The sequence below is a fragment of the Aspergillus steynii genome (assembly GCF_002849105.1).
Source record: "Aspergillus steynii IBT 23096 chromosome Unknown P170scaffold_6, whole genome shotgun sequence".
Taxonomy (NCBI): Eukaryota; Fungi; Ascomycota; class Eurotiomycetes; order Eurotiales; family Aspergillaceae; genus Aspergillus; species Aspergillus steynii.
In genome coordinates, this window is record NW_020194403.1 from 2,976,728 (window position 1) to 3,000,137 (window position 23,410).

General features: G+C 52.1%; 10 protein-coding genes across 10 annotated transcripts; 6 read left to right on the forward strand and 4 right to left on the reverse strand.

Annotated features, from left to right (window-relative positions):
• Nucleotides 1–583: 583 nt before the first annotated feature.
• Nucleotides 584–1,518, forward strand: P170DRAFT_362036 (uncharacterized protein; the record flags this gene model as incomplete). The annotated part of the gene is made up of 2 exons (XM_024844500.1): nucleotides 584–886; nucleotides 958–1,518. The coding sequence occupies 2 exons, from the start codon at nucleotides 584–586 to the stop codon at nucleotides 1,516–1,518; spliced, it is 864 nt and encodes a 287-aa protein (XP_024702600.1).
• A 540-nt stretch (nucleotides 1,519–2,058) lies between these two features.
• On the forward strand, nucleotides 2,059–4,095 carry P170DRAFT_457632 (cytochrome P450). The gene is made up of 6 exons (XM_024851729.1): nucleotides 2,059–2,238; nucleotides 2,289–2,352; nucleotides 2,408–2,787; nucleotides 2,858–2,919; nucleotides 2,986–3,496; nucleotides 3,555–4,095. The coding sequence occupies exons 1-6, from the start codon at nucleotides 2,145–2,147 to the stop codon at nucleotides 4,028–4,030; spliced, it is 1,587 nt and encodes a 528-aa protein (XP_024702601.1). The 5' UTR covers nucleotides 2,059–2,144; the 3' UTR covers nucleotides 4,031–4,095.
• A 473-nt stretch (nucleotides 4,096–4,568) lies between these two features.
• Nucleotides 4,569–5,758, forward strand: P170DRAFT_413137 (FAD-binding monooxygenase; the record flags this gene model as incomplete). Its single annotated transcript, XM_024846959.1, has 4 exons — nucleotides 4,569–4,696; nucleotides 4,755–4,834; nucleotides 4,900–5,048; nucleotides 5,123–5,758. The coding sequence occupies 4 exons, from the start codon at nucleotides 4,569–4,571 to the stop codon at nucleotides 5,756–5,758; spliced, it is 993 nt and encodes a 330-aa protein (XP_024702602.1).
• A 431-nt stretch (nucleotides 5,759–6,189) lies between these two features.
• Nucleotides 6,190–7,073, reverse strand: P170DRAFT_511928 (fumarylacetoacetate hydrolase family protein; the record flags this gene model as incomplete). Its single annotated transcript, XM_024854938.1, has 4 exons — nucleotides 6,190–6,457; nucleotides 6,538–6,658; nucleotides 6,723–6,930; nucleotides 6,990–7,073. 4 exons carry the CDS (start codon nucleotides 7,071–7,073, stop codon nucleotides 6,256–6,258), a joined length of 615 nt encoding a protein of 204 aa, XP_024702603.1. The 3' UTR covers nucleotides 6,190–6,255.
• Nucleotides 7,067–7,980, forward strand: P170DRAFT_511929 (uncharacterized protein). The gene is made up of 2 exons (XM_024854939.1): nucleotides 7,067–7,463; nucleotides 7,518–7,980. Exons 1-2 carry the CDS (start codon nucleotides 7,115–7,117, stop codon nucleotides 7,607–7,609), a joined length of 441 nt encoding a protein of 146 aa, XP_024702604.1. The 5' UTR covers nucleotides 7,067–7,114; the 3' UTR covers nucleotides 7,610–7,980.
• Nucleotides 7,981–8,748: 768 nt separating this feature from the next.
• P170DRAFT_457633 (DNA ligase (ATP) DNL4) lies at nucleotides 8,749–12,200 on the reverse strand. Its single transcript, XM_024851730.1, has 6 exons — nucleotides 12,062–12,200; nucleotides 9,888–11,998; nucleotides 9,703–9,834; nucleotides 9,523–9,652; nucleotides 9,368–9,473; nucleotides 8,749–9,320 (listed from the first exon to the last, which is right to left on the reverse strand). Exons 1-6 carry the CDS (start codon nucleotides 12,139–12,141, stop codon nucleotides 8,898–8,900), a joined length of 2,982 nt encoding a protein of 993 aa, XP_024702605.1. The 5' UTR covers nucleotides 12,142–12,200; the 3' UTR covers nucleotides 8,749–8,897.
• Nucleotides 12,201–12,338: 138 nt separating this feature from the next.
• P170DRAFT_388771 (putative C2H2 transcription factor) lies at nucleotides 12,339–16,161 on the reverse strand. The gene is made up of 6 exons (XM_024845851.1): nucleotides 15,859–16,161; nucleotides 15,551–15,767; nucleotides 13,873–15,487; nucleotides 13,548–13,811; nucleotides 13,347–13,491; nucleotides 12,339–13,294 (listed from the first exon to the last, which is right to left on the reverse strand). Exons 1-6 carry the CDS (start codon nucleotides 15,887–15,889, stop codon nucleotides 12,360–12,362), a joined length of 3,207 nt encoding a protein of 1,068 aa, XP_024702606.1. The 5' UTR covers nucleotides 15,890–16,161; the 3' UTR covers nucleotides 12,339–12,359.
• A 2,054-nt stretch (nucleotides 16,162–18,215) lies between these two features.
• P170DRAFT_511932 (uncharacterized protein) lies at nucleotides 18,216–19,433 on the forward strand (the record flags this gene model as incomplete). Its single annotated transcript, XM_024854940.1, has 3 exons — nucleotides 18,216–18,497; nucleotides 18,583–19,132; nucleotides 19,198–19,433. The coding sequence occupies exons 1-3, from the start codon at nucleotides 18,300–18,302 to the stop codon at nucleotides 19,431–19,433; spliced, it is 984 nt and encodes a 327-aa protein (XP_024702607.1). The 5' UTR covers nucleotides 18,216–18,299.
• Nucleotides 19,434–19,801: 368 nt separating this feature from the next.
• On the forward strand, nucleotides 19,802–21,752 carry irs4. Its single transcript, XM_024849734.1, has one exon. The coding sequence runs from the start codon at nucleotides 19,968–19,970 to the stop codon at nucleotides 21,642–21,644; it is 1,677 nt and encodes a 558-aa protein (XP_024702608.1). The 5' UTR covers nucleotides 19,802–19,967; the 3' UTR covers nucleotides 21,645–21,752.
• Nucleotides 21,753–22,170: 418 nt separating this feature from the next.
• Nucleotides 22,171–23,036, reverse strand: P170DRAFT_238460 (uncharacterized protein). The gene has a single exon (XM_024842939.1). It carries the CDS (start codon nucleotides 22,889–22,891, stop codon nucleotides 22,445–22,447), a length of 447 nt encoding a protein of 148 aa, XP_024702609.1. The 5' UTR covers nucleotides 22,892–23,036; the 3' UTR covers nucleotides 22,171–22,444.
• Between the last annotated feature and the right edge of the window lie 374 nt (nucleotides 23,037–23,410).

The following is a 23,410-nucleotide window of genomic DNA, read 5'->3' on the forward strand; positions in this document are numbered from 1 at the left end:
CGATCTGGGCCCGTCCATCTGTCTTCCGCCTGTCTTCTGCCTATCTATCTGTCCAGACGTCATCACGCGACCGCCCGCCTTACTCGCACAAGGCACCTAAACCTAGGTCAGGTCCTTACCGTCCTACCTCGCAGGTAAGGCGGACGCGACTATTGAGTCAGCCAAGGAGATTCTCTTGGCTTACCGCCTGGGCATTCTGTACGTCCAGTACTTCAGCCTATGTATGTACGGCGTCGGTATGTATCCCAGTACAGTGTAGGGGTCCCTGTACGCATGAGTACTCCGTATAAATGGATTCTGTATGTGCCTATACGTACTTGATTTTCCAGGACGACCGTAGACTTCCTCTTTGGGTCACCGCTCACTGAGCAGTTCTTGCCCTCCACAGACCGCCTTCCAGTCTGACAACGCTTCGTGGCGCGTGATCTGAGAATCTGTCTAGTCTTGAAGCGGTAATTGATTGACGACTTGTCGATATCGGTCGGAGATCGGCTCACCTCATCCTCATCCATACATTCAAGAGAGTACCAAACTTTCCAAGATTCTTCTCATTTCGAGCTTATTGATATTCGGTGGTTGAAAGATGGCACTACCACTACAGGAGCTGACCTCACCGCCGCAGGAAAAGGCATCGCCACTACAGGAAGTGATATCACCACCACAGAAAGAGACATCACCACCCCAGGAAGAGATATCATTACTGCCACGGGAGACATCACTACCGCAGGACGAGATATCACTACCTCATCGGGAAGAAACATCACTAACACAGCATCATGCGCCCATTATAAGCGTAGCTGCGAAAGCTCTGGCAAAGAAGGATATCCCCGTTGTGGAGTATGGGCAGCAGATACAGTGGCGCTACGGAGACCCTGTGGTCCTTCTGGTAGGCGTCAAAGAGCTTTTGTGGCACTGACTAGTCGACTCGTTGGGCATTTATAACGTCTTGAATTCCAGCGTGTGGAGTGGGCAGTCCCCGATGAACTGCTCTCGATCGCGTCAGAAACTCTATCGGACTTGGATTTCCCTCGTGTGCCCCCGTCCACAGAAGCCGTTGTTTACTTCTACGGAGAATGGGAGCGAGCTTGCATTATCCACCGGTTGGGCCAGGGATGTCCGGTATATCTCTACTCGCGGTCATTCATCGGCCTTGCGCTTCAGGACACCTGCCAAGTCACATCCACCTTTGACCGCACACTCAAGATCTTGACGCCCAAACCCCCCAAATATATGGTGTCGTTGCTTCGTCATCTCCTCAGCCACCCGCTTGATGTTTTCAGACTTCGAGTAAAAGATGATCTACTGTCTTTTATATGCTTTTACATTTTGCGTGAAAAGCCGCTGAATACGAAGGTTGAGGGATGGGACGACGAGAGCGAAGAAGATTACCAAAAGAGAGTCGGAGAAGCATTGAAGGAAATGGAAACTTGGGATTGGGGCGCTGGTAGAGAGGAATATCTCCGCATTTCTGAATCTGTTCTCCGAGACGCTCGGACTATTGACCAGTTAACTTGCTGATGTGAAAAGACCATGTCCGCATTTCTGAGCTTCGTCCACTCCCTCAATCTATGAGCAGCACCCCCTTCTTATTCCCATCAACTCGAGTTATCCCACGGAAGTCTGGAAGTCTGGAAGTCTGCGAAGCTCCAGAGATGTTCACCCGCCATGCACTCGGATGATCCGAGAGAATGAGGACTGGACTCATTTCTTCGGAACTGAACTGCCTCATGCGGCCAACCTAGTAGTAGCCTAAGAAATTTAGCAAGAAGAGCAGGCAGATCGTGACGCTATCATAGATAACAGACCAAGTCATCATGTTTACTATAGTCCACGAGTGAGCCGGTGGCGCGAGGTTGCTGTTGCTTACATCCATGACTCCACAGTAAACCCCATAAACAATAAGACGCCACGGAACTTGGCGCTTTGCAACCCCGCAGAGGATTGAAATGTCCGCGAAAACTACGCGAAATTGGCGCGAAATGCGGAAGCCCTCACACGCCGGGCCCCGCATCTGCACCTCTTCCAACTCGTTCATCTGTTGGATGGGCGATCAGTCCCCGGAGTGAAACCACTCAGGTATAAACAAGCGGTCTTCGGCCTCCCATGGACTTGGGGCGAACTCACCCGTTATCTTCGAGCTCTCCATGATGCTTGGTGTCCTGCTCGTCCCGTTCGCCTTGTTTAGTGTACTGTTTCTCGTTTTGAGAATTGGCAAAAGGGACACACGCCTTCCTCCAGGTCCGAGCACCAAGAATCGAAATGCCAAGACAGAGAATTGACGTTTACAGGACCTCCAACGTTGCCTGTTCTGGGCAATCTTCATCAGATCCCACGGAAAGGATCTTACCTGAAGTAGTTCCGGGTGTCCTACCCCCACACCAATACAGGCCCTGACCTTTCAGTCTAGATTTACCGAATGGGCCAAGCAGTATGGTGGTCTGTACTCGTTGAAATTGGGCACTGCCACCGCAGTAGTCATCACCGATCGCCGTATCATCAAAGAACTGGTCGACAAGAGAAGTGCAAAGTACAGCAACCGACCCGTCTCATATGTCTCGCACGATCTCATGACATCGGGAGACCACCTTCTGGTGATGCAGTACGGACAGCAATGGCGGTCCTTGCGCAAAATCATCCACCAACATTTCATGGAGACGATGGTCGAGAGACATCATCTTGAGGTCCAGAATGCCGAAGCAGTGCAGATGCTTCGTGATATGTGTGTGCGCCCGCATCAACACATGCGTCATCCTAAACGCTTCAGCAATAGCATCATTATGAGTCTGGGTATGGTGCTCCACAGAAGCTATTCCAAGGACCACGGTCTCTCACCGGGTCAACTAACGACTTTTCGCAGTATTTGGAATTCGGACACCCTCGGTGGATACCCCGCACATGACTCGTCTGTATGCTATGATGGTGAGAATGAACTGGTCGATCTGGTATTGCAAGGATTCACATCTAATCAAACTCTCTGTGATATAGGAGACCTGGTCGCAGTTGATGGAGCCCGGTGCTACTCCTCCGGTCGATATCTACCCACTGCTCCACTACATCCCGCAGAAACTGTTTGGCAACTGGCGCGCAAGATCGCAGGCCGTGGGTGCAGAGATGAACGACTTATACGCAGGCGTGCTGGACCGTGTTCGAGAGCGCCGCAAGTTGAAGGGAAGCCAAGGATCGCTCATGCATACTGTGCTAGATGAAGAGGAGAAGTTCAACCTCAACCGCCATCAACTCTATTTCCTAGGTGGCGTATTGATGGAAGGGGGCTCTGATACTACGAGCTCCCTTCTTCTGGCATTTATCCATGCTATGACCAAATGGGGTCATGTACTCCAGAAGGCGCAAAGGGAGATTGACAGTGTCATTGGCGACGATCGAACTCCGGTTTGGTCGGACTACGCACAGCTGCCGTACGTGGCGACGATCGTGAAAGAAGCCCAGAGGTGGCGGCCTGTCGGGCCTCTTGCCTTTCCCCACGCAGCTGCCGAAGGTAAGTTCTTGTTTTTGATAAGTAGAAGCACATAGAACTAACGAAACAAATTCCAAAGATGATTGGATCGACGGTTACTTGATCCCCAAAGATGCCACCGTCATTATCAACTCGTGGGGACTGCACCACGACGAAACTCGGTTTCCGAGCCCCGATATCTTCGATCCCGATCACTACAAGGGCCAGACGATGCTGGCCCCCGAGCTCGCAGCAGCAGCCGACTACGAAAGCCGTGATCACTACGGCTATGGGGCGGGACGTCGAATCTGCCCCGGTATTCACCTCGCGGAACGGAATCTTTTCCTGGCGATTGCCAAACTTATCTGGGCGTTTTCGATCGAACCCGACTTGGATGAACAGGGTCAACCGGCCAAGTATGACTTTAGCCCACACACGGGGTACAGCGAGGGCTTCTTGGTGTGTGTGAAGGACTTTCCTTGCGTGATCAAGCCGAGATCGGAGGCCCGGCAGACCACCATCATGAGGGAGCTGGAGGTGGCCCAGAGGGATGTTTTCTCGCGATTTGAGACCTAGTATGATTGCACATGTCCACTGCGTAAATAGGCGAACTTGCCCAATGATAAACGACATCTAAAGTCAGGGTAACGATATATAGTGTATAAGGGTATGTCATGTTCGACTCCATTTCGTAATGCTGATTGACCTCAACGTGGACACGATGGCAGGAATTAAGATTCAACACAGATATGGCCAATTGCCATACTGCCCCGACCTACAACTGACGACCCTTTCATGTACTTTTCTTTTCCAGTGCAAAGTGAAGATCAGAAGTTCCGACTGACCTGTTATAACGGACGGTTGTCGACACGGAGGGGATCTGTGCGTTTAGTGATCATCCTACAGTCCCAATAAATCGCAAGAACATGGATGGGCGAAATCTGCACGAGGTTTAACCGAGAGAATCGAATCCGAAGATCAGGACGGTCGCACTATCTTCGGCGTGATTCGGGTATCTATCTGTCGTTATAGAACTACACACTAGACATCTCCTTTTAAAGACGCGCCACTCATCTGAGATACCACGCTGTTGCGCATACCTACTCAGACAAACATGACGCCCTCCCTTACCAACGCCAACGGCTCAGCCGACTCGTGCCACGCAGTCGATACCGAGTTTCTCATCGTCGGCGCAGGCCCTGCTGGCGCGGCACTGGCTTGCTTTCTGGGGTCTCATGGTATGTGATGGACCTCAAATTCGTATGGGCCTGTCCACTGGTGCTGTACTTAGTTCTGAAAGACTGCAGGGCATCATCATCAGCAACGCGTCGGGAACAGCGGATACGCCTCGCGCGCACATAACTAATATGGCAGCATTGGGTCAGTAATCGGCCAACTTAGCACATATCACCTGGTCACCGACTCATGCAAACTGCGATCTTTAGAATGTCTACGCGATATTGGGCTATACGGCGAATTGGAAGGATTGGGATGCAAGGGGACAGACTATATGCAACACACCCGATGGTGTCATAGTATGGCTGGCGAGGAGTACGCGCGCATCTACTCCTGGGGAAACGATCCTCGACGAAAGGTGAGAGAGAGGGGGATCATGTCGCTTCTCTCTTCTTTCTTTCATCGCGTGAGGATGACTGACGGAGGATATAGGGAGACTATGAACTATCGAGCCCCTGTGATCCATTTGAACTGCCGCAAACCGTCTTGGAGCCGGTTCTGGTTCGGCACGCAGCGTTGAAGGGCTTCAAATGCCGCTTCGATTCCGCACTGGCTTCCTTCACGAACGACCCCGAAACCGGCCTGATCACCGCCAACATCAAAGACAAGCTGTCCCACCAGGGATACCGGATTCGAACGCGATATCTGTTTGGGGCGGACGGTGCCCGCAGCGAGGTGGTAAAGCAGCTGAATCTGCCGCTGACAGTCCAGCCGAGTCAAGGAGCGGCAATCAACATCCTCGTGAAGGCCGACCTCTCTCATCTGGTGAAGAACCGGACGGGCAATCTTCACTGGGTGATGCAGCCGGATCGGGAGCACCCAGGATTTGGCTGGATAGGGATTGTTCGCATGGTTAAGCCATGGAATGAGTGGATGTCCATTCTGTTCCCCGATCCCAACCGCTCTCGACCTGACGATAGGCCGTCTGAGAGTGACCTTCAGAGACGCGTTCGCGAGTTTATCGGCGACGAGACACCAGCAGAAATCCTGAATGTTTCAACAGATCGATCCCTGGAGAGCCTGTTTCCACAATCGACCTTGCTGGTCACGGCTCGTTTGTCCTGTTGAGTGGAATCGGTGGTGGGCTGTGGAAGAAGGCGGCGGGGGAGGTGAGCGTCTTGTTGAAGGTCCCGATCACGGTGCAGTCTATTGGATTTGGAGAAGACTGGGGGGGATGTTTACTTTGACTGGGAGACATTGCGAGGCGTGGAGGAATCGGGGGCCGTGTTGGTGCGGCCCGATCGCTTTGTCGCATGGAGGGCACCAGAGGTTCTCCGGAATGCTGAAGAATGCGGGTCGAAGCTTCGAACAGTTATGAGAAGCATCCTGGGCTTTGCTGCATAGCTCTCACAATGTTATATCTCTTCCGATCCTGGCCTAGCTTTGTACATGATATGCCGTTTAGCTGAAGACAGGCAAGGAATACGCTTTAGAATACCGGGGAAAAGATGGACTTCTTTATCAATTCTGCCAGGGAATGATCAATAATATAGCTTTGAGGATGGATGGCCCTGCCATTCTACCACTCGGCCAAAAGGGTAGCCATGAATCAGCTCCAAACATATTTACTCATAGTAAACTCTGTTGACCAATGTCCCAATGTTCTCAACCTCCACTCTCATATCATCGTCGTCCTGTAAAACAACCTTAGGTGTAAGCATAGCTCCAATTCCCGGGCCTGTTCCGGTCATGATCACCGTGCCCCGTTTGAGAGTGGTTCCCTGAGACAGGAACGAAATGGTTTTGGCAATCCCAAAGATCATTTCCCTGGAGGATGTATCTTAGCTACATACATCGATTGTGGAATTGACACGGGGTCAACAATGTAGAAGGGACTGTAAACTGACCTGGTGTTCGAGGCTTGCACCACATGGCCGTTGTGGATGGCTCTGATTCTGAGACTATGGGGATCGCCAATGGCAGATGGAGACACAAGAACCGGGTCTAATGGGCACGATCCATCAAGACCTGTCCAAGAGAATTCAAGAGTCAGCTCTGGGTCGACGAAAAGATGAAAGTGACATGCCCTTACCCTTTGAGAAACACCACTGGCTGTTCTTGAACTGCTGCGTTCGAGCACTAACATCGTGGCTACAGGTATACCCCAAGACATACGACATTGCCTCGGACTCCGGTATATCGCGGCCTGTCTTGGACAGGATAATGGACAGCTCCGCCTCGTAGTCGCTATGATCTGTCGGTTCGCGATTATCCCTATCGACTAGAGTCTGCAAGGCAGCCTATCATGTCACTTCCTCAACACCCGGACAGTCTGCCAAGAGGCCTAAGCCCAGCTCACGAGACTGGCGGCTATGGCGTTCAGACAGTTCAAAAAGGAGGAAGAATCCCGTTGTATTGTTTCCAAGACAAAGCGTTTCTCCATTCCAACGAGCCCGAAAGAACCGAGATTTTGAGCCGTACAAAATGAATCCACATCCGTTGCCCAAAATGTACTTCAAATGCCACGAGCAGCGGTGTCAGCAGCGCCGACTCGATGGTGGCACACGATGTCAGTATCACACATGCCAGGAAGCGGGATGCATCAGGCCTGTTAGGAGCGAGCGTCAGTTCTCTCCTGAAAGCACTAGGCTCTACTGTGCGGATCATGCCTGCACCAGGAGATGCCGAGTCAATTCAACGCTGCGGGCCTGTCCGAATCGTCGGCGATTCCAATCTACAGACTGTGAAGGCCATGCAGTCGGCTGCTTCGACTGCCGAGGTCGCGAAAGACATATGGTTGCCTGCGAGGGCAGGTATTACTGCGATCAATGTTGTAAGAGCATTTAATCCGGAATGGAGTTACTTGAGTACTGACTTGATTCGGTAGATCTCATCAAGTATGAACCGCCGCTGAGTTCGGGCGCTTCGGTCAGCAGCGGCATCACTTCCTCCTCCGTATATACCCGGTACAGCTGCTAGGCTTTGATATGCCTGGCTGGAGAAGATGACGGATTGTCGGGACACGAATAAACACGATGTTGTGACGAGCTTGGTAGATTTTATGGGGGTGAATATGGAGGCAATTAGGGTGTAACATATCAGGTGATCTTCCCACTCCTTGTGCAAACAGAAGTCACCGCGGAGGAGCAGGTCTTTATTAGATTAACTCGCCGCCCATTGTAGGAATGGTCTCTTCGCTGGGACTGAGGTGTTTGATAGAGGGGCAGGGTTCTTTTAGCGTGCACTGCTGTGGTGTTAGCTAAGCTGTGATGGGATCGAGTTTGATATAAAGAATCGCCGGGAAGTGATGGGAGTGAACGTGTTGATCAAAAATAATAATTTAAAACTAGCCCTTCTATTGATTGAGATTATTCTATTTATTATTGAGAGTGTACTTTTTAATAGTTAAACACGGATGAGAATCTTCTTGGCTGATTTAAATTCTATAGACCTATCAAAGATCACGACTGGACCTGATCTTGAAGTTGATCACTAACTCTATATATAGGGAGGCTGTATGGCCCAGTAAGCCCAAAGGCGACTAATTGTCCCTGTCGGGCGAACTTAGCGTCAGGGCAACACTGGGGTAAAGTCAAGTATGGGAAGTATGAAACGGTAAGAAAACCAGATGACGTATGCCATCCCTACTGGCGATAGGATAAGAACGGCAGAAAAAGATGGCCTCAGACAGGGTAAATCGATAGATAACACATACGCAGTAAAGCAGATGATCATCCAACCTGTCACCTCCTGTCTCGTGATTCACACCAGTCATCACACCCTACCTAGTCTCAAGGCTCTAGGCTCTAACACACCCGACTGGCCGGTGTCTGAGACAGGCCTTATCTCTGTCCAATGGAGGGGACGGTAGGTATTTCTAATCGAGGCGCTGGTTTGAGTTTAGTTTGATTTGAGGGATGATCCTGTCGCTTGCCGTGGTGGTTTTGGGTAGGGTTGCAGATGCTGATAAGAAGGTAGTGATTACTACGCAGTATTCCCTAGGGAGGTATTGGTGTGGGGTGTGGGGTTACAAGATTATATAGTAGTACTAAGGTAGGTTCCGGACTTATCGCTATCGGAGCTGAGAGGGGCGGATTAGGGTGGTGGTGGTCATGGGAGTTGACGTAGGTTTCCTTCCTGTTTCCTTTTTCTCCTCTGCTTTCTTCTTCTCTGTCGATCCTAGGAAGATGCTAATGCTAGGGTAGGGGGAACCCTGTAGATGCCGGGATTAGTGTTTCGCCGCGGTACGCAGTATATCTCACGCCAATCACTTACTTTCTTCGTCCAGGAGGGTGTGCTGCTCCCAACTTTCTTCGATCCATTTGACGCTGACGATATGGGGTAGTTTCTTGCGGTGCGTCGCGGACACTGATTCTCGAATCAGGCGGATTGCCGATGCCGGGGTCTCTGGGTCCACAATGATGTGAGTGATGGTCTGATCGCTGGAGGACTCTGCGACCCTCGCCCCTGCAAATCTGGCTGTGTTGGTTGCCAGCTGGAGGCGATATGAGTGACTGTCGTCATCTTGCTTGTGCGGATGGAAGTGGAACACCAGGCCTTTGAACAGCCAGCCCCAGGGCATCTCCCACCCCGAGTCTACATTATCCTGGATATCTTCGTGGAGCTTTCTCAATGCATTAGTGTCTGGAGGGAGGTCGAAGTCGTGGTCTTTGGTCATTTGGTCCAGGATCTAGAAGGGTTATTAGCACTGAACACGACTCTCGTACTGGTATTTACCTCGCTAAGTTCCTCGCGCGTAACGTCGCGGGCATAGCTATCGTTGAACTCATCGACGTTGCGGGAGACTTCTTCCTGCTTCTCGGGGGTAGCATGGAACATGTGTCTAGATATGATTTAGCAGACAGTCCGTCACGGCGAAGACAAACACAAACCGTGGCTCGAGCGGAAGAAGAAGGTCCGGAAGCCCTGCATCAACCACATTCTGGTGGACGCAATCCAAGATCCACGATGGACGGACGATGTTCGTATTCTTTTTCTGCACGGCAGCCACCTTGACCGTTCCTGCTTAAGTGTCAGCCGCTGTAAGGTTCAAATACACGATCGCCTCTTACTTCGATCTGCGATGCATATGGTATCTGGAGCAGCGTTGTCTTTCTGGAAGAAACTGGCCCCGTTGGCCTTGACGAGCTGCTCCAACTCCGATTTCGTTTTCTTGTCCCGGGAGTTGGAATCTGTCAAAACATCTGGTCCGGGTTAGTGAGATGCGACTGATAGAAGTATCCGAGACGCCACATACAAAAATTGAGTCCCTTGAAAACTTCCCCAGATGGCACAGCATATTTTACTTCTGCCTCCTCATCGTACCCGGCAATAGCAATAGGCTTTTTAGTAGTTGTTTTTGTCCGCTTCTTGCGGGAATTGTCCACATCAAACGCCTTCTCCTGGTGTTCCTGTTCAATGTTCGACTTGAGATCCAGGAATTCTTGCACCGAAAGGGCGCTCTTCCAGTTCTTGTCCATCCGCAGCTTCTTGAAACGTGGAAAACGCAGCGTCAGTCCAATTCGAAACTGATCACTGACGGACACCGAGGCCGCTTTGACACAGAGAACAACCGAGTCTTCTGGCTTAATCCACATATCAGGGCGCTCATGCTGAGTATCCCCTCCAGCTAGTTCGATGTAAGTCGTCGGTGGCTTTTTGGGATTCCAGTCCATCCATTTGCCATCCGTGTGATGCCGGATGTTCGCATAGTCGGCGGCGTTGAACCCTCCTCCGACTTTACAAAACGAGTAGCACTTCGTCGGGCTGGCGCTTTGCGACGAGCTGGCCCCGTCGGCTCGTAATCCACACAGGAAGCTCGAGAGAGCACCGCCCCGATGACCACTGCCGTAATATCCCCCGATGACAACAACATCCAGCGACTCTCCAAATTCGGTCATGTACTCTGGCTTCACTTTCATCCAGTCGTCATGTCTTTCATTCAGACGATAGGGCGAGCGGGGGTTCTTGAGCACCAGCCCCTCGGAGGCTTCTGCGACCACTTTCCTGAGCGCCGTTTCGACCTCGGCTTTGCCCGTGGCTTCCTCGTAGGGGTGGATCTCAAACCTGCGATGAACGGGTTTGATACACTTCTGCAGCGCATTGCGACGGTCGCGTAGTGTATACCGCGTAATGTCTCGTCCATTAAGATATAGAAGATCAAAGACGCGGAACAGCGGCCGGGCACCGTTCGAGAATGGATTCCTCTGTTCGGCCAACGCAGCTGTCTTGAGGGTACCGAACGGCGCCGGGGCATCTTGCTCAGGATCCCAGGTAATCATCTCACCGTCCAAGATCACACTCTTGACTCCGTCGGCAAACGCATCCTCCAGGTGTCTCGTCAGGGCCCCGTTGTCGTCGTATATACCGTTGCCATAGAGATATGTGTAGTCTTTCGCCTTTCTCGACCAGAAGCGAAATTTCCTTCCCCCCGGCACGGAGCTGTCAGAGTCCATATGCATTTGCATGCGCTCGCCATCGAGCTTCTCCTCGATCCAAAACACAGGATCTTCCTCGGTCGGCTTCATCCGACTGATCATCCGATCCAGCGAATGCATCTGAAATTGCGCCAGCTGCGGCTGGTAGCATTGCATCAGCGCAATCCCCTTATCTTCCGCATCCAACCGTATGTTCGGATCATGCAGTTCCCAGCACACCCGCCGAAGGCTGCTGGAGATGTTGTACAGAGTATCCGCATCGGGATGCCAGACATTGAACAGGGTCCGCTCCGTCGCGCCGACCTTCATCTGCCGCAGGATGATCCGGATCAACCACATGAGCTCCTCAGGGTTCATACGCCGATAGAACTCCGCCAGAATCGGCTGCTGGTCCTCCTCCCTGGACGCCGTCGAGAGCAGATCCAGCTTTTCATTCACCTCCTCGATCGTCATATCCCCGACCTCCGTGCGCATCGGCCGCTTGGAAAGCACATCGTAGCATCGGCCCGCGAAATCGCCCGCCATGCTAGACGCGGTCGCCTGCCCCGGTAGCTTCCAATTCAACAGATTGAACCCGTCCTCGGAATTCTTGTCGATCTTCATGATCTTCACCAGCATCTTCCCGATCACCTTCTCCTTGATCCCGTACATCGCGCGGTCGCGGTCCTTGTCCGGAAGTATCAGTCGGAAGGCGGGGTATATGTCATCGCCGACATCCTTGCGCCAGCGCGAGATGAAGCGCTCGATCACATCGCGTCGTCGTTCGAGGGGGTTCAGGTTCGCCGAGGAGTGGCCTGAGGGGCCGAGTTTTCGGCGCGGGCCCGCAGCTCCGGCGGGTTTCTTCTTGATCTCGCTGAGAGGGTTGAAGAGGGACTGGAAGAGCTCGTGGAATGGAAGCGTGGAGGAATGATTGCGCGGTCGGTTGGGGAACCTGGGATTGAAAGGTGCATGGTTAGTGAAGTTCAGCAGGGACACGGCCGGGCAATTGGATTACTTTTCATCCAGGTCAGACTCATCTTGCTCCGCGGGGGGCTTTGAACTGCCCGCGTGTTCCATTACGTCGTCCGAATCCATCCTGGAGGTTTCTCCTGGTAGAGGGTAATCGTGTGCTGAGAAGCGCGATCATATCTGAGGAATGGGGATATTTGTACCTGCGATGGATGGGACTAGGCTGCAGCAGGCACCGATAAGATAGCGGCCATGTGACATCACTCCGCCCGGCTGGAAATACTATGAGAGAATAATGAAGATTAGGGTTGTAATATAAGCAGAGAGTCTATTCATTAATTAATTTACGGCCTCGCTTGCGGTGCCATCACCTCGGCAAGTTTGGCTAATGTCACTATAAATGTCCTCGATATCCCCCACGAATTAATCCCCGCCAGAATCGTGCACCCAGCCCTCAGAATTCGCTCCGGACCATGAGGACTGCAAATATCCCCCACGCCAGTAATGTTTGCTCTCATGACCTGGCCCTCTCGTACAAACATTTGAACCAGTTCATCGTCGCAGGGGCGATCGAGGTGAACGAAACTGGGCTCCTGGGAAGGTCTGCGCATCGATCCGGCATAAGGACCAGTGGCTCCAGGCGACGCCTGGGGATGGCAGAGTCCGTAGGCCCAGAGAGTGAGGATCGCGAGGAAGGCGGCAACAGGCTCATGGAACGCATTGGTCGAGTATCTTTGGATATGCCATAGCGATGTGCCCGCGTGGATGATCGCAAGGCGAGCTTTGTATTGGTCGTGCTTGATCCATCGTTGTATGTAATGCCACTCGATGGCTTGTTGTCTCTCGCTCCATGCAATCTTTCCTGTCGCCAAGGAAGTGGCCAGGGATCGTATCTCATGGAAGGGAGCGAGGAGCACGATTCGGGCTTCATGAAGATGTAAGACGGTCGGGTGCTCAAGTCCTGCTGCCTTGGCAATAGTGCTGTTTGCCGTCCAATGGAGGATGTCTAGGCAGTCGCACGCACTGTTCCGCCATTTCGAATATGAAGGAATTCCTGGGAGCCACACGGAGCCCGTTGGGATGGCTGCTTCGCGGGACTGCTTCTTCGCGGTCGGATTCCAGAACGATAAGGGGCGACGAAAGTAGTCGCCAACCTCCCACATTCGATGATAGAGGGCGTGGACTAGGAGGATGTGACTGAAATCTGCCATACTGGGAACCAGTCTCTTTTCGATATACATGATTACCACGGCATCGTACAGAGAAAAGTTTCCTCGGCCTGGTGACCAAACAGTTAGCCAGATTCTGTGAGAACAGGCTAAAGCACATACCCAGAGCTTTATCATGAAGCTGTTTCCAGGCACCGGCTGACTTCGCTTGCCAGAGGTTTTCATGGGAGGGAAGTGGCGCGAGTCCATCGTCAAGAGACAGTAACGGTCGGGCGTCAAAATGGTAGGTAAGTGTACAATCCAGAAGCTTGCAGTATGTTAGGACCTTGCAGTGGTTGAGCAGGTATCGTAGATCGTCCTTACCCAGATCAAGTAGCCTGTCCGTCTTTTCAATTCATCTTCAACCCATAAAGTCCATTGTCGCTCCACTGGGTCTCCACTTGAGAAGAGCTCCGACTGAGTCGAACACAACAATCCCTCCTTAGTGGCAAGGTCAACTAGGCTTCCAAAACTGCTGAGGGCGTTTCGTCTGGTGCGTTCATTGTTGCCGTGAAGCAATCCGATGTGATTGAGTGTCGATGCTTGAATAAGCCAAAGGGGTATCTGATCGGCGCAGCTTTTCTCCTTCTGTTATATGCGATTATTAGTTATAAAGCGACTGCTGTTTGTCTCAATGCAGGTAGCATACCTCCACATTAATAGCCCGGCGGAGGAATTCATGAAAGGCTGCGCTAGACTCTCCTTGCCCAGTAAAGTCCGCAATATGGCATCCTATTGCCGACACTGCCAGAATCACTAGCCAATGGCACTTGTTTGGATCAAAAGTAGCAGGGTGAAGAATAGGATAGACTGGATGAAAAGAATTAAAGTAAAGGTGAATGAAGCTGGAGAGCGCATTCGAGGCAGGAAACCCCTGAGACCCAAATTTTGGGTACAGAATGTTCTCCGAGCAACAGAGCTCTGTAAAGGATTTGTGAATTGTATCGTACGTAGAGGCATCGATCTGAAAGTTGGCAACGTGTTCACCAGGAGGAATAATTTCTGTTTGTTCGATCGCAGGGAAAGAAAACTCCATTGCATCGTCAGTGTGTCGTAGTCGAGATATAATATCGGCAAGCTCCGCAGATTGTTCATGCCAGGAGTTCTGCCTCCGTCTGTACTTTGGAAGCCTAGCACCATCACTATCTATATAGTGATCTGCTGAGCGTTTCGTAGCATTAGACTCCAAGTTTGACGGTGTTGATGATATGGAAGCAGATAGTGAAGATGAATGGCTGACATCCTGTCTGAATTTCTCAGGGCCTGGCATGTCTGATCCCAAGGGCACATTTCCTGCTGGCGACTGGGAGACATTCTCAGGTAAAGTTGGACTATTACCCATGTTGATGACGGGAGGTAGCCATGGCGTTCGACCCCAAGGACTATCCAAAACAGCCGACTGGAATGAATGCGATGACAACCGAGATGCAACAGGCCTCTCATTGGCAGCATCTAGCAGTAGGTCGTTTGGTAGCCAATTTATGGTAGAGAACATTGATTGATCCAGGAAAGACGACGCAAGCCCCAGCGGCGCCTGCGAACCAGTCCCTCCTGTCGAGATATCCACATGAGGGGTGGAGCTTGTCCCTCCTGGCTGAAAACTGCTCATGTGAGTGCCGGGTGGTAGTCTGTGACCATCAGAAAGCGTACTCCTATCTTCTGATATGGGTAGTTGTGGATATGCGCGCTGGAGCTCTAGCCCGGGGTACGACTGCAAGGAAAACCGGCGGCTGTCAGCTGGTTCACTCGCCAGCCCCAAGCTTTCAGCTTGGGAGGGCCTCCGGGCATTCTGAAGGTCATCTTGCTGCATTCTTGAGAAATTATACGAGTTTCGTTCGGTCGTCACATTGGAAGACGTGTTTGGGCCGTTCATACTCGAAAGCTGAAGTTGGAATTGGCCAACCTGGTATTCAGGAGGCCGATATGACGGATTCGACTCAGTTCGGCTTCGAGATACATCTTCTTCCGTCATCGAAGACATAACGTTAGAAGCATGTATAGGCGAAATGTTGCCATTGTTCAGCATGCCATCAGAGGAAACATCCTTGCGCGCCTTTACCTTAGACCGCCGCTCCGTCGGGTATTGACAGTCGAGAGCCCGGTTTTCGCAACGGACACACGGAGTGCCCCCGCTGCACCGCACTCTTGCTACCGCGCATTTGAAACATGCTCGAAAGGTCTTGACTGTGATCCGATGCGTGCGGTCCTTTCCGCCCTCGGTTCCCAGAGTATGGTGACTCAGCTCGTGGCGATGAAGGGTGTCACTGACGAATCAAACGAACTGTCAGATCAACGTGTTAATTACCTCTTGCAGAAAGGAGTCATACGTTCGCGAGAAGTGTCGTCCGCATTGCGCGCATTCAAAGGGCTTCTCTTTCGTGTGACTACGGAAGTGTCGCTTCAGATGCTCCGGGCGCCGAAAGGTGCTCTGACAGATCGAGCACTTGGTTTGACCGCTGGTCACAGAACTAGGCTGCGCGTCGCGATCCTCGTCGGTAGGTCCCTCGTGGGTTGTCTCGTCGGCCTCAGGGAGGCTTGCAACTTCTGTATAAATATCGCGGTTAATTTGGAACCCGGCCCTTTTCCCGTTCCATGGCTCGCGTCAGCGCACCACACAGGCCTAGATTAAGCATACCTAAACCAGCATCGCTTTTGTCCGACAACATGGCGTCTCATGGACGATTGATTCCCAGGATGTTGGATAGAGGAAGTTGGCATGGCAGCGAAAGCTCGCATGAAGGAAAAGCAAAGAAAAGCAAAGAAAACTTTCTTTGGTAGGGCCCGAAAGCATATCACGATCGGATCTGCAGCCGTGTCATCATGGTCGACATCACCACACAGGATCCTTCAAACATTGCCAGCATTCGACGGATGCAAGCAGGAGCAGGAGGCGCAGCGGGGAGGCAACAGGGAAAATCGACAGTCACGCCAGACGGAGAAGTGGCTCGCTAGGCAAAGGAACGAACCGTCAGGGGAGCAAGAAGCGGGGGAAGCAGACGGTTCCCGGGGGCGCCACGAGGCTAGTCGGAGTAGTTGGAGGCCGTTGAGCGACCAGAGCCACGATGCCCCCGGGGAACCCTAAAAAAAGGACGATTCCCGGGGTCTGATTGGCCAATGCGCCGGGCAGGTTCCATGACGAAATGGCGGTCTTTCGGGTAATTTTAGATGCGTGGTTAGCGAGCTTTCGATATTAAGTCGCTGCAGCGTTGCCTGGTGATTGGGTCGGTTGCCCCGAGGTCAGATGCACGTAATCTATTCTTCTTCGACAAGATGCACCTGACTGCTGAGAATTTTTCGCCTTTTTTTTTTCTTGTTTTTTGTTGAAGAAACGTGAAGGATCTGAGGAGCAAAGTGCCGGAGGTGAAGAAAGACGGGGAGAAAGAGAGATCGGCTAAAAGGACGCTCCCGAGGAGGCCTAAGCTTTCAGGCAGCACTCTGCGGAGAACCCAGTTGGCAGTCCAGCGAAGGGGCGTCCGAATAAGCAAAACATAAGAAAAAGCAAAGAGACAAAAAACTGGTTAGACCGAGCTGCTCCTTTCTAATCCCTCCCGCCCAAAGCATTTGGAAATGTCTAACAGAACTGGCAGTTTCGACGAACCGGCAGGGATCGCATCCTGATCGACTGCAGGCCCATTCGATCGGCCAGCTGCATTTATTTGCCTCGGTTTCGCGCATCGTCGGACAGAAACGGGTATGTAGTTGCAGATTCTAACCCAAAATCTCCATTTTGAGTCCTACTGGGCGATATATATATTTCTCGTCTATCGCAGAGGTTGAACGATCGAACAAAGCCATTTAAACTATCAGGCCCTTCAAACCCTACCGACTAGTTGAAACGCCAGAAGGGCATTGTGGTGGCCTTAAAACTAAAAACCCATAGGGATCTATTGCCGGGTGTCTAGCACGAAGAACGGCATTGCTGTGTCTGTCGTTATGCCTAGCCCTGTCGTTTCAGACACCGAAGTAAATCTTTGAGTCTCTAAGGAAAGAGAGTTTGAACGCATGAAAAGAGAAAGAGATAGAGAGAAGAAAAGACAAACTTCTCGAGAATAAGAGACACTGTGAGATCCTTTTATCAGGTTAGAAACCCTGAAAGATGTCGCAGTCGCTGGTGAAGCCGATAAACTCTCGAGGATTCATCGTGCAGGCCACTATGTACGGATAGGGGGAAATCCATTCAGGGGCTCAACAGATGGGGTCGAAACCAGAATCATGGGTCAACTGCGACCTGACAATCAATTACTGCGTACACAATCCTGCTCGAGTCGTTAACACAACCCAATCTAAACCGAATGTCGCCAAACCAGAGGGGGCCAAATTGTGGAGTAAGGTAATGGTGAAGGAGAAGGCAGTGCCGGGATCTCGCCGAGTCTGAAATAAGAACACCAGTTCAGGCAGAATCTCGACAGGGGATCAATCTTATGTGAGACTTGTTGTTCGATTGAGAGTTCTATGAAGAAATGACAATATCCAAGACAAGAAGAAGTCAGAAAGTGACTTGGCGCCGGCTGCCAGGTACGGCGTTGCGGGCTGAGTCGTTGACCACTAAAGACCGCCAGGACCCGCCATGATGCATACACGAGTTGGGGCCTAACTGGATGTCGATACTGATCTACAGGGTCGGTCGCTGGGGTTGATGACTCTGGCGCCTGAACGGTCGTTCCTGGCAAGGCTGAAACTACTAAGCATAGCAGAAGATGTCGTTCCATATTTGTCTTGTTATCGAGCTGGAAAATCCTTCCACAAGGGTGGACCGTTGTCCTTCTTCAGTGGGGGCTCAAAGGAATCTAGATGCCGCTGTGCCTTTCCCGACCATCAGGAGATGAGCAGCCAAGAGATTTAGCTGCTGACTTTGGGGGCCTTTTCGAAATAAATCGTTTGAAGGAACGGGCATAGAGGGTGGCGCATGGCGTAGAGAATACAACTACTGCTTCTTAAGGGAGCCCCAAGCCCCATATTCTCTTGGGAAATCAGTCCTCAATAAACCCTAGCAATTGACCTAGTAACCGAGTCCTGAAGTTAGTAGTGTGGTCTTGAAAGACTTCTGCATTGCTTGCTACTTGCATCTGGACCACGATGCTTTCCATACTACCTCTTCTGCTTTTGGGCGGCCTCCTCCCCGGGGTCAACGGCCAGAACTCCGACAAGGAGGTGCTGGCGCACTTTGCAACCACGGGAAACTGCTTCATTTATGTTGACGGAGGAGACATTGAAAAGGGCTCCTCTTCATGCAAGACATACTGTCCTGAGCATGAGGGCAATGAGGGGATGGGTGTAAGTTTTACCCTACTCTCTATCATAGCGACTCGAGCGACACTATTATACCCAATACAATGGTGACTAACTGATCCGACCGCAGTGCCACACTCCCGTGCTCGACTTCGATTCGATAGACCAGTCGCTTATCAACAGGGACGACGACGGTAACCGGTGGCTTGCAGGAGACTGCGTTTGCGGAAACCCCCAGGACTATCTTCCTCTTATCGAGCCGGTGATTGAAGGGCTTTCGCGCTTGGACAACATTATCTGCGCTGTTTTCTTGTCGAGTCTCGAGACGGTCTTCGAAATTGGTATCAATGCTGTGCCTGGCGGCCAGGCCATCAATGGCGTCCGAAGGGCTGTCGAGGGCGCCAAAACATTTGTTGATAACTCATTGGACGCGGCTTCGTTCTTTGACAACTGGATCGGCGATGCCTGTGACGTTCCGGATTGGAACTTTGATATTATGGATGGGATCTTCGGCAAATTGAACGATGCCACGGATGACATGGGAACCAGCAAGGGATGCTTCCAGAAGAAGAAGAGTCTTTGCAAGGATAGACGCAGCAATCCCAAGAAGGACGATGACAAGAAGGATGACGACAAGAAGGCCGACGATAAGAAGGATGATGACAAGTGCAAGCGTGATGGTAAGTCCTGCTTCCAAAGACGAATATATACCGAGCAATCTGTTAACTCATACACCTTCCTACAGGCAAGGATTGCAAGAACAGCACCACGAAGAAGGATGACAGCACTACCACCAGTACTTCTACCACGAGCACGTCAACCACCACCAGCACCACCTCCAAGAAGACCCGTCGCCCCAAGACCAGAACTACGCCGTCTTTCCCAGCGGTTCCCACCTCTACACCGGCGATATTCAATCCCACGCCGGTTGCAGAGGCTATTCCTAGCTCGTCTGCTCCGGTCATTCCCTCTCCGTTCTAGTGTATAGTATATTTCATCATTTAATCATGTCATGTTCTGTATATATAGTTTAGTCTATAGATCTGAGATTCGGTTTTTGGGCGTGGAATCCTACGTTTATAATATCCTACTTACTATTTATAAATGAAGAGTGATCTAGCACCACAATTGAAAATCTTATGAAAGATACTGCATTGCTACTATCTTTTAATATGATTGTGATCGCTAGGGTTCCGAGTAGCGCTGGATGAATAAATGGATAATGCCGCATTTATGCATTCTTAGTCAGCGCAAATTATGCACACCCCTGGCGGTGTCGGAGTCAGGCTCAGGGTCTCCGAGCGAACTAGACTGACGCCTCGCGGATCCTCCTTTCTTCTGACCGGTCAGCGCTGAACACTCCCGACCGGATCTATTGCTCTAGTTGCTCCACTCTCTGACTACCATCTCCGATGTCCTGTCATGGCTTGACCTCCATCTTCTGCCTCAACACGCCCTTCCCTGGATGAATTCGACGAGCCACGTGGCTCGTCCTTACCTAATCGCCGACCCGGAATGGCAGGCTCAACATCCAACGGTCTAGACCCGCGCGCAGCTTCGCGGGTGTCGCGCAACGATGCTACTCATTCCCTGACTGCGCTCCAAGGTGCTCTCAGTGCGTTTCACGGGCCTCCCTCAAGAGGTGTTTCGCCCGCTGCTACTCATAGAACTGGCATGACCATGGATCACGAACCTGGCTCCGAGCCTCAGTCCGAGGCCGACACGCCTGAAGTTGGCTCGGTAAAGGACAAGATAGGGAGGTTCACGGCCCAGTCGCAGCCCCCCAAATTGCAGACGACGCCCGAGAGGACCCAGATCCATAAGCCAATTACGAAGCAACGGTCTATGCATCAGATCGCGGCCCAGCTTGCCGCCGAGAAGTCCTCGATGGCAAGCGCAAAGAGAGAGCCCTCCCCGGCGCCGAGTATGCATTCGCAAAGGGCACATAGGGCTCCAACTGTCCACCGCAACCAGAATCAACCTCTTGACTTGTTGACTGGGGATTCTATGGACGACATGACGACAAGCACCAGCTCTACCCCTAGTATCTCGGCAGATGAGCAAGGCCTCCCATCCAGGACCAGGTCTATTCAACGAAAGCCAGTGGGAGAGATGTCCCCTACGACGATTGAGCCTATGAAGACGGCTACAGCGAAGCCTCGTCCCGTTCCGCCGCTGCCACGGAAACCTCCAATGGCCACTGGTGGTCCAAATTCCACGGGACCCGCTGTTCCTATCCAAAACCAAACGCGAAGTCATGCGCAGCCTTTAAGTTCCAGTGCATCAGTTCGCTCCAAGGCTTCATCCACCTTTTCCGACGAGAAAGCACCCCCACTCCCGGCTCGACCAGGCACCTTCCCCAATCCGGGGCTGAGAGACCATCGAAAACTCCTAGATACCCCAACCCCTCCCAGACGACCAATCAGTCCAAGCATTACCTCGGTATCCGGTCGCTCACTCAACACCAGCAGCTCGAGTCTTCTCGACATGGACGAAGAGGCTCTTTCGGATGCCATCGTTGCGTCGTCCTTGGCATCCAGCAGGGCACCGCCGGCTAGGAAAGTCCCTCCCACTCCTCCACCGCAACGCCGGCCCAGATCCCGTTCAATCCTACGCCTGCAACACTCGGGCAAGAGCCAACATTCGATATCATCCAGTCCCCCGGGCACCATGCGACATACTCTCCGCGACCCGGTCAAATCCGACGACGAGGAGGGACATCACCAGCGCCACCGGAAACATCTCGTTCGAAAACACCCCCACAAGCACCACGAGGGGGATCGAAAACGGTGGCGCAGCGAAATCACGGAAAAGGAGCGGAAGCGGTACGAGGGGGTCTGGGCTGCCAATAAGGGGATGTATATTGTCCCCGCCCTACTCGATAACCCGTCAGCACAGCAAGATCAAGCGGCCAGTGGATATCCAGTGCAGGCTTCAGACATGGTTGTGAACGTCGTGGTTCAGGATATCTGGTCGCGCAGTCGCTTACCGACCAACATGTTGGAGCAGATCTGGGATCTCGTCGATGGGCAGAAGATAGGCATCTTGAAGCGGGAGGAGTTTGTCGTGGGAATGTGGTTGATTGACCAGCAGTTGAAGGGCCATAAGCTCCCTGCCAAGGTCCCCGACAGTGTTTGGTACAGCGTGAGGCGCGTGCCGGGCGTGACGCTGTCCCAGCAAAGCCTCATATAACGGTGGATCCTAATTGTCTCTCATCTTATAGCCCTACTGCAGAGCGGTAGCTAGGCCCTAGCAATAGTCGAAGTTTATTGAACTCAACGTAATGAAATCGGCGTGACTATCAGCTGTATATAGGATATAATGGTCCAAACATCGCCCCACTGCTCTCCACTGCTCCTTGCTCAGATGTTCCCCCTCGGCGATGTGAATGGCCTCAGGACTGCTATGGGTATAATCGCTCAACTGCCCCTGAATTGCATCCATTGACCGCCTTTTTCGTGTTCCTTGATTGTTTCTTCCCAGGTGCTGGCCGTCGCCGCGGTCTGACGCAAGATAATATAGAGATAAAGATTGGAGTGAAACCGAGCGCCGATCCGACTGCCATGTACGAAATGCCTTGACACCATGTACACAACGCAAGGCGCTTGATCAGGCGGATCAGCAGATAGACGACGGAGCTGTCTGTGGCTGAATCCGGAAGCGCAGCCCACTCACGACGCATTGATTAATTGCAGTCCCGCCCTGCCACAGCGTTGGCCCGAATAGGACTACGACTGCGAGGGATCACCCTTTGCATGCTCAGACAGAGAATGCGAATAATTAGCTCAACGACCGTCCAGGCACATGACCGTTATGTATCATATCGATCACCATGGGAGGCTTCCTAACGTCACACCTGCATGGCGCGCGCATTCAACCCTGCGGCTATCTATCTAGAAGGCCGATCGCACTGGCATTCTGACTGCTTGGTAGGTGAGGCAAGGAAGAGTTTCCACCCGGCGCAGTTCGGCGTTTTCGAAGACACCGTGGGGTTACTGGGCAGGTCTTAGTTTGTTCGGCGATCCTTCCCTGAGCCTTAGTTTAGGTAGACAGGCAAGCAAACTATGCAGTAAGCTATGCAGCAAATCGTGGAACTGGACCCCTGATTCAAGACCATGGCATTGTGCCGATCCTCGAGGGGGGGGGGGGGGGGGGGGGGAAATAAAAAGAAAAAAAAAAGAAAAGGAAAAGACAAAGGCTTTGAGCCTGATCTCAGCTGCATTCCAATAGGCTAGAGGCCTCGAAAAGAACTCTCTTGTCCTGTCAGTTCGTTCTCCCATCGCTCTGGCATGGCACCACAACGCACCGGACCAGAAGTCGACAATCCACAGTCGCAAGTAACCGCCAGGACCATGAATCGATTGACCGATCTGATCTGGATCGAACAAAGGCCCCACCTTGTTTCTTAGTATAGTTTCAGACCCAACGATGTCGACCATGGTTCATGCGCCGCAGCACCATACCCATGTCGCCAGTACTTTTGTAGGGGAGCTAAGATGGAACGGCGCATGTCTCGTCCTTCGTAGGTCGACCTACATATGCAAGTCTTGACCCCCTTACCCAAAGGATTCGGTTGCTTTTTTTTTTTTTTTTTTTTTTTTCTCCCTCGGCTCCCCACTCCGGGTGTTCCAGGATTTGGGATTCTGGAAATTGATCTCTCCGGATCTCGGAATTCGCGCCGTAGGATTGCATAGCGCTGGAAGATCGAGCCGGGCAACCTTTAATACGTCATGTCGTCATGTCGTCATGTCGCGCTCTGGACCTGTAGATAACTAGATATTGGGCTGGGAAGTGGAGTCGAGGGTCGGAATAGGGTACGAATGGGGACGAGGATCCAAGGGCTGACAGCGTCCGTGGTGACAGGCTGGACTGGCAATCAGGGACTCGCCCGAAGGAAAGAATGTGCTCACGGCGACTGCCGCATTCGCTGCCATCACGTGGGTCCACGTGACCGGATC

What these genes read in the sequence shown, in the direction of transcription:
- P170DRAFT_457632 (XM_024851729.1), top strand. Translation starts at nt 2,145, where the DNA reads ATGATGCTTGGTGTCCTGCTCGTCCCGTTCGCCTTGTTTAGTGTACTG. An exon ending in GGACACACGCCTTCCTCCAG is followed by an intron (nt 2,239 to 2,288) that starts GTCCGAGCACCA and finishes TGACGTTTACAG; the next exon opens with GACCTCCAACGTTGCCTGTT. An exon ending in TAGCATCATTATGAGTCTGG is followed by an intron (nt 2,788 to 2,857) that starts GTATGGTGCTCC and finishes GACTTTTCGCAG; the next exon opens with TATTTGGAATTCGGACACCC.
- P170DRAFT_511929 (XM_024854939.1), top strand. Translation starts at nt 7,115, where the DNA reads ATGAATCCACATCCGTTGCCCAAAATGTACTTCAAATGCCACGAGCAG. An exon ending in GTATTACTGCGATCAATGTT is followed by an intron (nt 7,464 to 7,517) that starts GTAAGAGCATTT and finishes TTGATTCGGTAG; the next exon opens with ATCTCATCAAGTATGAACCG.
- P170DRAFT_457633 (XM_024851730.1), bottom strand. Translation starts at nt 12,141, where the DNA reads ATGGATTCGGACGACGTAATGGAACACGCGGGCAGTTCAAAGCCCCCC. An exon ending in GAGTCTGACCTGGATGAAAA is followed by an intron (nt 11,999 to 12,061) that starts GTAATCCAATTG and finishes TTTCAATCCCAG; the next exon opens with GTTCCCCAACCGACCGCGCA. An exon ending in TTTCAAGGGACTCAATTTTT is followed by an intron (nt 9,835 to 9,887) that starts GTATGTGGCGTC and finishes AACCCGGACCAG; the next exon opens with ATGTTTTGACAGATTCCAAC.
- P170DRAFT_388771 (XM_024845851.1), bottom strand. Translation starts at nt 15,889, where the DNA reads ATGTTGTCGGACAAAAGCGATGCTGGTTTAG. An exon ending in GGACGACACTTCTCGCGAAC is followed by an intron (nt 15,488 to 15,550) that starts GTATGACTCCTT and finishes TTGATTCGTCAG; the next exon opens with TGACACCCTTCATCGCCACG. An exon ending in GCCGGGCTATTAATGTGGAG is followed by an intron (nt 13,812 to 13,872) that starts GTATGCTACCTG and finishes CGCATATAACAG; the next exon opens with AAGGAGAAAAGCTGCGCCGA.
- irs4 (XM_024849734.1), top strand. Translation starts at nt 19,968, where the DNA reads ATGGCAGGCTCAACATCCAACGGTCTAGACCCGCGCGCAGCTTCGCGG.
- P170DRAFT_238460 (XM_024842939.1), bottom strand. Translation starts at nt 22,891, where the DNA reads ATGGTCGACATCGTTGGGTCTGAAACTATACTAAGAAACAAGGTGGGG.